The sequence below is a fragment of the Psammomys obesus genome, unplaced genomic scaffold, assembly GCF_907164565.1.
Source record: "Psammomys obesus unplaced genomic scaffold, mPsaObe1.curated_primary_1811, whole genome shotgun sequence".
Classification (NCBI taxonomy): Eukaryota; Metazoa; Chordata; class Mammalia; order Rodentia; family Muridae; genus Psammomys; species Psammomys obesus.
Genome location: NW_026596117.1, coordinates 14,856,256 through 14,871,331, shown reverse-complemented (window position 1 = coordinate 14,871,331; position 15,076 = coordinate 14,856,256). Strand labels below are relative to the sequence as shown.

Below are 15,076 nucleotides of genomic sequence, written 5' to 3'. Positions count from 1 at the left end.
TGTACCGTTGGCTGCCCTGGACTCACTTTGTAGACCAGGCTGACCTCAAATTCACAGAGATCCTACTTCTGCCTCCCAGAGTGCTGGGATTACAGGCGTGCACCATTGTGCTCTGTTGGTCTTCATGTAGGGTTTCTGTCCCCTCCAAGTTCTGCTGTCCTTTCTCCTACTCTTCCACAAGGCCCCTGTGCTCAGCCCAAAGTTTGTCTGTGAGTCTCAGCATCTGTTTTAATCTATTGCTAGGTAGAGCCCCTCAGAGGACAGCTCCCATCTGCAAGCAATAACAATGTGTCATTAATAGTGTCAGAAGTTGGCTCTGTTCCATGTTATGGTCAGGCATTGGTTGGACAGTCCCTCAATCTTTGCTCTATCATTATTTCTACACATCTTGTAGGTAGGGTAAATATGTTTTTTTTGTGGGTGGGTTGGTGTTCCCCTCCCTCTACTAGAAGTCCTGTCTTGTTAGTGGGTTGCCTCTTCAGTCTCCAAGGCCCATTCTAGTGGGGTCTTTGCTAGAGTCACCCCCATATCCTCCTAGGAGCCTACTCTGTCATAGGTCTCCAGCTTGAACAGAATCTTTTGGGTATATGCCCAGGAGTAGTATAGCTGGGTCTTGACATAGAGATAGTTCCAATTTTCTGAGAAATCTCCAGATTGATTTTCAAAGTGGTTGTACAAGTTTGCACTCCCACCAGCAATGGAGGAGTGTTCCTCTTTCTCCACATCCTCACCAGCATGTGCTGTCACTTGAGTTCTTGATCTTAGCCAGTCTAATGGGTGTAAGGCAGAAGCTCGAAGTCATTTGAATTTGCATTTCTATGATGACTAAGGACACTGCATTTTTTTGAGTGCTTTTCTGCCACTTCCTCTGTTGAGAAGTCTCTGTTTAGCTTTGTACCCTATTTTTAATTGGACTATTTGGTTTGTTGGTGTTTAATCTCTTGAGTTCTTTTTATATTCTAGATATTAGCCTTCTGTCTGCTGCAGAGTTGGTGAAGCTCTTTCCCCAATCCGTAGACTGTCATTTTATTCTGTTGATAGAGTCTTTTGCCTTACAGAAGCTTCTCAGTTGCAAGGGGTCCCATTTATTAACTGTTGATCTTAGGGCCTGAGCTGTTGGTGTGCTATACAAGAAGCTGTCTTCACTTGCCAATTAATTCAAGGCTCTTTCCCACTTTCTGTTCTAATAGATTTAGTGACTCTGGTTTTATGTTAAGGTCCTTGATCAACTTGGACTTGAGTTTTGTGCAGGATGATAAATATGGATCTATTTGCATTTTTCTACATGTAGACATCCAGTTAGATACCATTTGTTGAAGATATCATCTTTGTTCAATTGTATAGTTTAGTTTCATTGTCAAGAATTAAGTGTCCATAGAGCTTTGGGTTTATTTCTGGGTCTTCCATTTGATTCCATTGATCCATCAATCTGTTTTTATGTCAGTAGTGCCATGTCATTTTTATTAATGTTTTTCTGTAGTACAGCTTGCAATCAGGAAAGGAGATACCTCCACAAGTCCTTTTACTGTACAAATTTGTATAAGCTATTCTGGGTTTTTTGTTTTTCCATATGAAATTGAGGATTGGTTTTTCATTGTCTGTATAGAATTGTGGTGGTATTTTGATGGGAATTGCATTGAAACTATAGATTGCTTTTGGTAAGGTGACCATTTTTGCTATATGAGCATGGGAGGTCTTTCCATCTTCAGATGTCTTCTTCGGTTTCTTTTTTCAGAGGCGTGAAGTTCTTGTCATGCAGGTCTTATCCTTGTTTGGTTGGAGTTACACCAAGACACTTTATATTATTTGCAGCTATTGTGAAGGGTATTGTTTCCCGAATTTCTTTTTCAGGCCTTTTGTCATTTGATTATAGGAGGGCTACTCCTTTTTTTTTTTTTTTTTTTTTTTCAGTTAATTTTGTATCCACCCAATTTGCTGAAGACACTTATCAGATGTAAGTGTTCCCTGGTAAAATTTTGGGTGTCACCTATGTATACTATCATATCATCTGGGCATAGCAATACTTTGACTTCTTTCCAATTTGTACCCCCTTGATCTCCTTTAGTTGTCTTATTTATTTAACTTGGACTTCGAGCACTATATTGAAGAGATACAGAGAGAGTGAGAAGCCTTGTCTTGTCCCTAATTGTAGTTGAATTGCTTTAATTTCTCTCTCTTTTACTTGGCATTGGCTATTGGCTTGCTGTATATTGCCTTTATTGTGCTGAGATATCCTTGTATCACTGATCTATCCAAGACTTCGAAGATGAAGTGGTGTTGGATTTTGTCAGAAGCTTTTTCAGTATCTAAAGAGATGATTATGTAATTTTTTTCAGTTTGTGTATATGGTGGATTATGTTGATAGATTTTTTTTTTTTTTTTTTTGTATGTTGAAACATCCTTGTATTCCTGGGGTGAAGCCTATTTGATCAAGGTGGATGTTATTTTTGATATGTTCCAGATTTGGTTTGTGAATATTTTATTGAGGTTTTGTTTTGTTTTCAGTGTTCATAAGGGAAATTGGTCTGAAATTCTCTTTCTTTGTTGGGTCTTTGTGTGGTTTAGCTATCAGGGTGACTGTGGCACCATAGAGTGGGTTTGGTAATTTTCCTTGTTTCTGTTTTGTGGAATATTTTGAGGCTTATTAGAATGAGCTCTTCTTTGAAAGTCTGGTAGAGTTCTGCACTGAAATCTTCTGACTCTGACTCTGAGTTTTTTTTTCTTTCTTTCTATCTATCCTTCTTTTTTCTTGGTTTCTTGTTTATGTGTTTGTTTGTTTGTTTGTTTGTTTGGTTTGGGAGATTTTAATGACTACTTCTACATTTTTAGGAATTATAGTTCTATTTAAATTATTTACCTGATCTTAGTTTAGTGGTAACTGGCATCTATAAAGAAAATCATCCATTTCATTTGATTTTCTAATTTTTGGTGTTCAGGCTTTTGGAGTAAGATTTAATGTTTCTTTGGATTTCCTCAGTGTCTGTTGTTATGCCCCCCTTTTCATTTCTAATTTTGTTAATTTAGATACTCTTCCTCTGCATTTTAGTTAGTTTGACTTGTCATTTTCAAATGGCTGTGTCATTCCCAGCCTGGAGGCAGGAGAGTGTCTGGACCCCACCCTACAGAAGAAAAAAATAGCAAAAAATAAAAATAAACAGTCCTTGAGCTCCCCCAAGCTCAGGATTTTAAATCCAACCAATCCTCACCCTGTAAATATCATTCCTAGAACTCTCCAACCCCTGAGAAATCCTACATAAGCCCTGCCTCCTATTAGGTTCCCTGCTGTCTTTTCTTGGGAGCAAAACCAGCTACCCCTTGATTCATCCCTCCCAACAAATCTCCTTTATGAGATATGCTGCCATGTGTGAATCTTTTTTTAATTTTAAATTTTTTCACAATTTATTCATTATATATCCCTATTGATGCCCCCTCCCTCAACTCCCCCCAGTCCCTCTTTCCTCCTATCCTCTTTTCCTAGTCCACTGAAAAGGGAAGTTCTACTACTCCTTTGCCATCTACCCATAGCTTGTCAAGTCTCATCAGGACTGCCTGGATCCTCTACCTCCATGTCCTGGAAGGCCTCATTGCCAGGGGCAAGTGATCAAAGAGCAGGCAACTGATTTTATGACAGAGACAGCCCCTGTTCCCCTTACTTGGCATTCCACATGGAGACTGAGCTGCCAATTGTCTACATCTGAGCAGGGGATATAGGTCCTCTCCATGGTTCTTGGTTGCTGCATCAGTCTCTCCAGGACCCCCTGGGCTCAGATTTTTTAGCTTTGTTGGTGTCCTGGTGATGCTTCTGTCCCCTTCAGGTCCTTCAATCCCCAAGCCTCTCTTCCTCTATAAGACTCCCTGCACTCTGCCTTAAGTTTGGCTGTGAGTCTCAGCATGTCTCTCTTTGGAAGAAGCCAAGAAACAAAGATGGGAAGAAGGGAAGTAGACAAGAAGTAGGGCAGGGCTTAGGCTCCAGAGCTCCCCAGCTCAGCTGGGAATACCTTTTCTTGGGGGCTGCAATGCTGAAGAAGAGCAACTAAAAAGAGCTGGTATACTGCAGCACTCCAGCTCAGCTAGGGATATCCTTCCCCAGGGTTGCAATGCCTCTGCAAAGGAGGCTTTCTCTCAAAGCTGTATAGTTCCTGGGCTCCCTTGTCTAAGGATAAAATTCCACTGGGAAACTGCCCTACCTCAGAGCTGTGTGGTTCCTGGGCTTCTAAGTCCCAGGATACCTTTCCATCCTAGCAGGAACACCAACATTTATGATATTCTCTCTCTCCCTCCCTCCCTCCCTCCCTTCCTCCCTCCCTCCTTCCTCCCTCCCTCCCTCCCTCCCTCCTTCCCTCCCTTCCTCTCTCCCTCTTTCTCCCTCTCTCTTCCTTTTTTATAATCATAGTAACATTGATTTAGTATTACAGTCCTTTCTTTTATTCTTTTTTTAAATTTTATTTTCATTAATTATAGTTTATTCACTTTGAATTCCACCTGTAGCTCCCTCTCCCTTCCCCTCCCAATCACACCCACCCTCCCTCTTCTCCACCCATGCTCCTCCCCCACTCCACTGATAGGGGAAGTCCTCCTCCCATTCCATCTGATCCTAGCTTATCAGGTCTTATCAGGACTGGCTGCACTGTCCTCCTCTGTAGCCTGGTAAGGCTGTACCCCCCTGAGGGGGAGGTGATCAAAGAGCTGGCCAATCAGTTTATGTCAGAGATAGTCCCTGTTCCCATTACTAGGGAACCCACTTGGACACTGAGCTACCATGGTGTACATCTGTGCAGGGTTTCTAGGTTATCTCCATGAATGGTCCTTGGTTGGATTATCAGTCTCAGAAAAGACCCCTGTGTCCAGGTTTTTTGGTTCTGTTGTTCTCCTTGTGGAGATCCTGTTCCTCCAGGCCTTTCTATTTCCCCCTTCTTTCATAAGATTCCCTGCACTCTGTGCAGAGTTTGGAAATCAATCTGGTGCTTTCTCAGACAATTAGGAATAGTGCTACCTCAAGATCCAGCCATACCACTGCTAGGCATATATCCAAAAGAGGCTCAAATATACAACAAGGACATTTGTTCAACCATGTCCATAAAGGCTTTATTTGTAATAGCCAGAAGCTGGAAACAACCCAGGTGCCCCTCAGTTGAGGTATGGATACAAAAATTGTGGTACACTTACACAATAAAATACTATTCAGCAATTAAAAACAAGGAAATCATGAAATTTGCAGGCAAATGGTGGGAATGAGAAAAAAATCATCCTGGGTGAGGTAACCCAGAAGCAGAAAGACACATGGTATATGCTCACTATTAGACATATAATATAGTATAAACATACTAAAATCTGTACACCTAAAGAAGCTAATCAAGAAAGAGGACTCTGGGCAAGATGCTCAATCCTCATTCAGAAAGGCAAAGAGGATGGACATCAGAAGAGGGAGAAAACAGGGAACAGGACAGGAGCCTACCACAGAGGGCCTCTGAAAGATACTACCCTGCATGGTATTAAAGCAGATACAGTCCTTTTTTATACATAGGACTTCTCTGTTTCCTTTCCCAAGCATTTGTAGTGCTCTCCCCATGACCTTCTATTTTTCTTTAGAAACTGTAGAGTAGGGGAGCTAAAGCTTGTGGGACCCTTTCCTTCTGAGTTTGTTGCTCATATCTGAGCTTGTTACTGATAGGAAGCGGCTCTTTTCAGACTTCAAAAAAAAATCAATACATTTTAGAGATGTTAAGTATAAATGGCATAATACATGAAGAAAACTTAAAACAGTTCTTGGCTCATGGCAAATACTCAATAAACTCAACACACACTTAAGAAGGATATGATACTCAAAGAATCTGTTCCTTTCGACTTCACAACCTGTTATCTTTATGACATTTTCTTTAAGTGATAGTATTTTGTTCTATACCTTTGGCCTACATATTCAGAATCAATTTTAAATTTCCTACCATTTCACATAAAATTTGTCTTAAATGTCTATTTACTTATTTCATTCTGTGTCAAATTTTCTTTTATAATATATATATTCTTTTCTGGAATCATCTTTCCTGCTGGAACAATCTGTTGGGCCAACACTTTCTCGGTTCTATGTTTAGAAGTGAGTTTGTAGTGTTAACACAGTGGAATGCTAGTTGGTTAGAGCAAAGAGTTCAGACTTGGATACTTGCTGTGATTTTTAAGAACTTGCTTTACTGTCTTCTGGTGTTGACTTTCCTGATATGAAGAAGGCCAAGTTACTCCCTTTTCTTTGTAGATGATTTATTTTTCTCAAAGCATCTTGAATATTTTTCTATATCCAAGATTGTCTGAAAATTCACTAGCATATGACTAACTAATTTTGTTTAACATTCAATGAGCCTGTTCAATCATAAAACTAATAGCTTTTGTCGTTTCTGGGACATTTCTAATTTATAAATTATTTCCTCACCTCTTTTTTCTCCTGCTTCCTTCTTATATAATTCTTATTAGAACATCTAGTACTCCTCCCATCTCCATGTTCAGTGCTTTATGTCCTCCACCTCTTCCTCATCCCACTCCTTCCTCTTCCTCCTGCTCTTTCTCCTTTTCCTCCTTCTCCTCTTCCTTCTTCCTCTTTCCTTTATCCTCTTTCTCCATTCTTCTGCTTCTTCTTTCTTCATTTTCCCTATGCCATGTCAATAATTATTGGATTGTTTTGATTATCTACTGTACTAATAAAATCTCTAATTATTTCATTTACTTCGTATGTAAAGTTTATCTCCTAGACTTGCCATTACATTTTGGTGACATGGACTGTTGTGTTGTGCATGTCTTCTCCAAGCAATGCATCCTTTTTATTATGCATTCTGTCACGCAATTACACTCACACTTTAAAGTCCTCTTACTTTCTGTAATCTCTTACTTTTTATCTTTAAGACATTTATCTTTTCTTCTTTGTCATTATTGTCCTCATTTCTTTTTTAATTTATTTATGTTTTTATTAATCACAGTTTATTCATTCTGTATTCCAGCTGTAACCACTTCCTTCATCTCCTCCCATGCCCCTCTCCAAGTCCACTGATGGGGAGGTCCCCCTTCCCTTCCATCTGACCCTAGCCTATCCAGTATCATCAGCACTGGATGTATTGTTTTTCTCTATGGTCTGGTAAGGCTGCTCCCCTCTTAGGGGGAGGTCATCAAAGAGCTGGCCACTGAGTTCATGTCAGAGACAGCCACTGTTCCTCTTACTAGGGAATCCACTTGGAGACTAAGCTGCAAGGGCCATATCTCTGCCTGGGTTCTAGGTTATCTCCGTGCATGGTCCTTGGTTGGAATATCAGTCTCAGTAAAGACTCCTGTGCTCAGGTATTTGTTGTTGTTGTTGTTGTTCTGTTTCTCTCCTTGTGGAGCTCCTGTCCCCTCCAGGTCTTTTTATCTCTCCCTTCTTTCACAAGATTACCTGTATGTACTCTGCCCAAAATTTGGCTATGAGTCTCAGCATCAGCTTTGTCTTTATTTCTTGATGACTGTTTATTATAAATCCACATTTTCATTTGAGACTTCATATTAAATAGTATTTATCTTTTTAAGGCCAGTGTTTAATCTTTCTATGCCAATGCTTAATACATTTGTAATTCCAAGGAAGGCAACCCACCAAGTCCTCTATCCAATATTCATTCAGCCTTAGTATAAGACTGGCACACAACTGAAGGACACATTGCTCTTTGAAGTGTGTGATGACTTTTCTGTAGATTCCAAAGGAATATTCTTTTCTTAGTTTTGATTTCTTCCCACAAAAACAAACAAACAACACCTAGGTAATTTTTCAAGTAGTAACAGTTTTGGGGGCTGGAGAGAGGGCTCAGTAGTTAAGAGCACTGCTCTTCCATAGGTTCTGAGTTCAATTCCTGGTACCCACATGTTGTCTCACAACCGTCCATCATGTGATCTGGTGCCCTCATGTGGTATGCAGGTGTACATGCAAATAGATCTCTCAATATTAAAAAAAATTTAATAATAAATCTTTAAAGAAACATTTTTGCTGTATCATTTCAGGGATCAGTACAAATGAGTAGATTCGCAATTCTTGATTTGGAAAAAAAGAAAAAAAACGGGACAATTTGAATGATGACTAGATAGAAAAGGCAAGAAATCAAAAATAGGCATTTAAGACCAGTCAGAGGGAGAAAAAGAAAGAAGGCTGGTTTGAATACAGGCTCTCTTCAGTCTGTATCACTCCTCTAGCTCAGTGTCCATGACTGACCACGCCTGAGTGAGATAGTCCTCACCAACTTACCCCCTCCCAGTCCTTCTCCACTGTGCACACACCTGCCTCTGCAGCAAGTACAGGCTCCCTTCATAGTTCCGCTTAGTGTAAACACCCTCAACACCTGTGAGGATGCTTCTCACCTGGCTTAGCCACTCCCCAAATCACATTTCAGTGATTCCCAACATTTGAAAGAAGGCTTCAGCATTTTTGAGGTGTCTTCTTTACATTCCAAGGCCACATGAAAAAGAATAGATGTTCTTTCCCAATATTTCCTGGTTATATACTGGTTGATATGGTGCCTTTACATTTCCATGATTTATTTATTTTTTTTATAATTTCAACCCCCCCACACACACATAGTTAGTAAATGAGTGGGGAAAGGAGTAAATATGATCCTTTATGTTAAACACAATAATATTTACCAGATACCCAACAGCCTGATTGTAATATTTTATTCTTCAGCTAATACTAAACTTCATTGTATGAAACAAGATGAAAAGTAGGTTCTACTCAGCTTTTATAACATTCTGAAGTTTGTATTTTATTTTTTATTTTTATCTTTACCTGTTTTAAAACTTTGTGCATATAACAAGGTAAAATATTCTTTTATGGATAATAAAGTGTCTTTGAGACTTTAATTGTGTTTCATTTTTTTCCTGGTTTACCAGATCATCCCTTGGGTCTTGTATAGGCTTATACTAGTTTTTCTTATATTTACACAATTTCAAACAAAACATCGGAATATTATCATTTTTATAAGTTTGCTTTGACATCTCAAAAACAAATTTCTCCAAATCTTCTTATTATTTTTTTTGTCACCCAAACTTTCATTGGGTTTTCTGACCTCCTGCTGTTGCATTTGAATTTTAGAATCAGATTTTCAATTTCCATTTGAATTGTAAGGATTTTTATTTAAATTGCAGTTTTTAAGCCTAGATAAAATGTTGCCATTTTGAGTTCTCACATTTCTCCTCCTCTATTTTTTTTTTTCCGTTTTTCTAACTTTTTCAGGTCCATTTGGGATTTTTGAAGTTACTGTAATCCAGTAGTTTTTCTTATGTTTCCTTGTTGTTTTCTGTCTAAATAAACATTAAGAATACATGTGAATGTTTTGTGAATGTATATTTAATTATCTTTGTTTTAATTCGGATGCTAATCTGTAAGGTTCTTTCATTTTCTTCTAAAAGTTTCAGCACAAGGAAATAGAATAAGGTTGTCAATGGCCTTCAGGGCTTCAGAGACTGCCTTTTTTTTTTTTTTTCTTTTTTTTCTTTTTTAAATTGGGTTGAGCACTAAAGAGAAAAAAAAAGGTGTTGGGAAGAAATAAGCAACTTCACAAGAGAAAAAAGTGTTGGCTCTTTTCAGGCTGTGAGAGGAAAAAAAAAATCTCCAAAGTGTCTGTATCAATTATTAACTTATTTCTTTTCAGTTTTTAAGGTTTATTTATTTCGCAGTCCCAAGACAACTTACTAACCCTATATATTCAGTGCAACATATCTGTCTTTAAATTAGTAAAGTGTGAAGGGGGAAATTAAATTTAGACTCCTAAGGCATCAAGGAGAAATGCAACATACCAAAATGCAGGTCATTAACATCTTGCATAACGATTAAAGCCAAGCTGTATATGTGATTCTCACATGCCCAGTGATCAAAACAAGCGAGGGACTGAATAGGTTTTAAGATTCTTATTATTAAGATGCAAACCACTCAGGTAACCAGACAATTTCCAGAATAGGAAGGTCTGGGAAACTGTTTTCCCACAGACCCTCCTCATACATAATAAGCCTGAGATAAGCCAGGCTGCAGCATCCCAATGATAACTAGTGGCTATTATGTGAAATGTCGTAATAAAATAGTATTTATACCATTAACACATGACAATAAAAAAGGAAAAAAAATATTATTAGATTACTTTTTACACTGTCCTTTCATGTAACCAGAAAGTATCATTTCAAAGCAATTGATCTGGCAGAAGTATGCTTAACACTAGGATTAAAGTATCCAAACACACACCTTGACTTAAAAGTAAACTCGTGGTTCTCAAACAGACCTTGTTAATGCAGTGATGCTTTTTACCCAAGCTGATCTTGGGAATTTATGACCAATTAGAAGATGCACATTCAAATGAATGCTGTACAAGTTAAATAAACAACCACAGAGAACACCCAACCAAATATGTCTTTCTTGACTTGAATATGTTTGCAACCTCCACAGGTGAGAAGGTCCCCTGAGCACTGTTGTGCTCACTATGGCACCATCAGCTCCTAGCAGGAAGGCTGGCACCTACTAAATGTTCAGTCAACATTTGCAGAATGAACGTGCAAGCAAATAAATGTAAACCTGTAAGTGGCTTGTTTTCCACGGTGTGGCTTTTGCACAGTTGTGCAGAACAGACAAATTGCATATTTTAGGAGGGCCTTGAAATGTGAATGAATCTTCTCTTTTACCCATTAAAAGCAGATCGGTATGTATTTTCAAACAAATTGACATCCTCTCAAGCAAACTAAGGAATCTGAGACTTTAGATTGAGGATTGAGGATTTTGCAGTTCTCAAATATAAGAAATTAATGTTACTGGCTTTTTCTTTTTAAAGAATGTTAAATTCAGTACACGTTGAAATGTTTGTTCAGTTCTTTAGGGAACAGCCATATGTACCTAGTTCATGCTTCTTATAATCTCTTTATGTTTCTGTTATGCTTCAGAAAGCCTATGACTGCCTGTTACTTCACTTTAAGCTAAACAGTATCTTAATTTCCTTCTGCGATAACCTTCTTTTATTCTTGTTTTCCTTCTCTAATTCCTGCTCTGTGATCTGTGCTGTATAGTATGGAGAACAGCTGTACTCAAGCATTCTAGCTTGAAATGCAAATTCCACTACTTATAAGCAGCTTGACATTAACTACTAATTTCAGTAGTCTTAAAAAACAGTGTAGGGATTCTTATGAAAGAAGTGGGAAATAGTAAGATTTGGAGAGGACAGGAACTCCACAAGGAAAACAACAGAACCAAAAAAAATTGGGCACAGGGGTATTTTCTGAGACTGATACTCCAACCAAGGACCATTCATGGAGATAACCCTAGACCCCTGCACAGATGTAGCCCATGACTGTTCAGTGTCCAAGTGGCCTCCATAGTAATGGGAACAGGGACTGTCTCTGACATGAACTGATTGGCCTGCTCTTTGATCACCTACCCCTGGGGTGGTAGCAGCCTTACCAAGCCACAGAGGAAGATAATGCAGCCACTCCTGATGAGACCTGATATACTAGGATCAGAAGGAAGGGGAAGAAGATCTCCCCTATCAGTGTACTTGGGGAGGAGCATGAATGGAGAAGGGGAAGGGAGGGTGGGATTGGTAGGGGTGGAGGGAGGGAGCTACAGGAGGGATACAAAATGAATAAAGTGTAATTAATAAAAATTGAAATAAAAAAATTTTTAAAAAACATTCTCTGCATTGTCTCCTCAATTGAGTAGTTGTTCCAAGGTTTGAATGAGAAAACCTGTGTTTTATTCACAAGAAGAAGGACATAGCAGGTGGTAAATGTTGACCATCCTTATAACTGTTCCACAAAAACGTTTTCTAAATCCTAAATCCAACCCTGCCCATCTTTGCTTAAATGTTCAGTGTCTTCCCAAAGTCTAAGTGATATCCTCAACTTTCCTTCCCATTCCATCACCCACCATCACTTCCTTCTTCCCTGTCTTTATAATGGATCTCTTCTGTGTTCAGTTATACTAGTAAGGTTCGTAGTCTGTAAGATTTGGTACATACTGTTTTCCCTCAAGAAGAATTCTCCTTCCTGATCTGGTAAAAGGTATCTCTTCTCTCTGTTTTCTCCTCCTCTGAAATAATTTCTAATGCTTCTTGGTATAATAATAATTTTTCAGTTCACACAGAATATATAAAGATGCATTACATTTTTTGATTATGTTTATAAGTTTGTTAATTTCTCTAAGCCAGAAACACTCTTAAATTTACTCCAACTCTCAGAATACCTAGCATATAATCAAGACTTGATAGATGCTAGTTAAGGAACATGAGCCGAGCCCAGCATCTCCAACCACCTAACATGTGTGTAGTGATATTTATTGAATTGCATTTACTAATTTATTTCAAAGGATATTGCCTGCTTCGGAGCTCCTTCCTCCTGCCTAGTGCGTGTTTACCAAATGGAGCTGGCATGCAGGCAGTTATAAGCAAGAAGTATTGCCTACCAAAAACCACGCGATTTGTGAGCAAAGGCCCTAGGAAAAAAGATTCATTGACTGGGTTTTCCCATTCTTGTTTTATTTCACGTTCAATTACAAATCTACTGATGGAGAGGGGGGCGAAAGCAGAGTACATTTAAAAGTTGGCCGGTTCTTCCGCTCCCCTTGTTCAGAGAAGCACTACAAACCAAGCCTGCTGCTGCTTAAGTTTCCTCAGAAGAGGACAAGATTAGCAGACTCCCAACTCACCCCGAGTTTCCCCTTCCCCCGCCTCTACTCCTTTTCCTGCTGTTGCTGCCCACTCCCCTCCTCTTCTACAGGCAATCAGAGAACCACCTCCAGACTTCTTCTAGGACCTCCGTAGTAACTGTCAACAAAAGACGCCAATCACAGTCAGCTTTAGTCAGATCTTTGAAAGCAAAAAGAGAGAGAAGAGAGAAAGAGAAGGAAGGAAAGAGAGAGAGAGAAAGAAAGAAAGAAAGAAAGAAAGAAAGAAAGAAAGAAAGAAAGAAAGAAAGAAGAAAAGAAGGAAGGAAAAAATAAAAGAAAGAAAAGAAAAAAAGAAAGAAATCCGTTTTAGGACAAGAGGGAAAGGAACACAGCAAACCACAGCGCAGGAAAACTGGGCACACACAGGCTCCCTTGCATAGAGACAGCAGGTTGTGTCCGACTATCCGGAGAACGCCGAGCACCTCAGACAGGAACTTTAAACGGATTGAAATCTGTTGCCTGTTCTACTAGGAATATTGTTTGCAAGGCACAAGGTGTCTTTTGGTAGTGAGTGCCCTCTGCGCATGCGCAGGTCCATTCGGGAATTACTGCCCAGCCACCGACTAAGTTGCATTCCTTGAATCTTCGCAGAAAAGACAATTCTTTCATCAGAGTTAGTAATGTGGACAGTACAAAATCGAGAGAGTTTGGGGCTTCTCTCTTTTCCTGTGATGGTTGCCATGGTTTGTTGTGCACACAGGTGAGCTGCCTGCTTCAATCGCTCTCTTTTTTCCATTGGTGTTTTTCTTTTTTCCTCTTTCGTGCCTGCTGGATCATATATCTTGTTATTTGGGGATAGGTGTGCCTGCATCTTTTTAATGTCTGTTTGCAGTTTGTGCTCGTTCTGAATGTGCTCCCTACTTCTTCCCTTTAGCTCCAACGAACCCAGCAACATGTCATACGTGAAAGAGACAGTGGACCGATTGCTCAAAGGATATGACATTCGCTTGCGGCCAGACTTTGGAGGTAATGCTTCATCATTTTTTTTCAACCTGTAACCCATCCCTACTTCACCTTTTCTGTTAGAAATAATGTCCCCTTCCCCGTTTTACCGTTTCTGTAAATGCGCAGCGCTACGCCCTGGGCACGGCCACACACACACACACACACACACACACACACACGCGCGCGCGCGCGATCCCTAATTCCAGGTGGACGTATCCTCAGGCTGAGCTGCCCCTCGCCTCAACCCGACACACCCTCTGCACTGTCACTGCAGCACGCGTGTGCCCACACCTGTTTTCTCCGGCTGCCCCCTGTCACAGGAAAGGGGTAGGGAGGGAGCCCGTTTAGCCCGTAATGAGATCTGGGAAGCCCTCTCGGTCCCCTCAGCCACCTGCCACTCAAAGACTGTCTTTGCTGTGGTCCACCTCCCCGGCAGGGCCCCCGGTGGACGTCGGGATGCGGATTGATGTTGCCAGCATAGACATGGTCTCGGAAGTGAACATGGTGAGTGGCCTCCCCACGGGCTCAGCGGCTGGCCGAGCTTACGCAGATGCGAAATGAACCTGTTCCCAGTCCTCTGCTTTTCATTGGTGGTCACGTCGGCCCAGGCTCCAAGGTCCCACTCAGCGTGTACACCCCACTCCAGCACACACACACCGTCCGTCTCCCCACAGTTTGTATTTTCGACACACGGGCTACTGCGGTGTTCCGAAGGAGACGTACTCCGCACTATTTTGGGAAGGAAGAGGGACTGTTGCGCCGGAGGACTGGCTGGGGCGGAGTCTGAGCCTTACTTTAGCTGGGTCTCCCTGCCTGTGGGGACCCGCAGGGCACCATCTGCCGGCGGCCAGGTGGCCTGCACTGGGGTCCCCCGGACTAGGGGTTCGCAGCCACAGCCGGTCAGGCACAGCCCCCTCCCGCAATCTCCGTAGCTCAGGCAGCCTGCGAGCGGAGCCTCAACCCACCCAACTCAGCCACCAAGCTGGCAGGGCTCACAAGTGTCACCCCCTACTATAGAATCCAGCGCAGTGTGTGGGAGAAGCAACAGGCTGCGATGAACAAGTCAGGACTGCTAACAGACGTGCCCAAGCTTGCTTCTGGGCATTCTGTACCGGTGCTTTTGTTCACGCTTTTGTCTTTCTGCAGCTTGCAAGTTTTAAGTTGGAAGAGAATAGGTCGGTCTAGTCATATGGTTGTGTTTTATTCTAGAAAAGAAGGAGATCTGATGATTAAAAGGACTAAGGAGGGGGAGGGGTGGATTATAATAGTCGTTAATTTTAAGGGATCTGCATTTTACCATCCTCCTCACACCCTCCTCCTTTTCTTCCTTCTTGCTTCTCTCCTTCCATTGTCCTATCCATCCTTCCTTCCTTCCTTCCTTCCTTCCTTCCTTCCTTCCTTCCTTCCTTCCTTCCTTCCTTCCTTCCTTCC

General features: G+C 40.8%; 1 protein-coding gene across 1 annotated transcript in view; it reads left to right on the top strand.

Moving 5' to 3' along the window:
- The first annotated feature begins 12,713 nt into the window (after positions 1-12,713).
- The window catches only part of Gabrb1 (gamma-aminobutyric acid type A receptor subunit beta1), a 450,390-nt gene continuing 448,027 nt past the window's right edge, over positions 12,714-15,076 (top strand). The window contains exons 1-3 of the mRNA XM_055629226.1: positions 12,714-13,400; positions 13,575-13,666; positions 14,082-14,149. Of these exons, the coding sequence (XP_055485201.1) occupies positions 13,321-13,400; positions 13,575-13,666; positions 14,082-14,149 (240 nt within the window). The 5' untranslated portion in view covers positions 12,714-13,320. The remainder of the gene's footprint in view (positions 13,401-13,574; positions 13,667-14,081; positions 14,150-15,076) is intronic.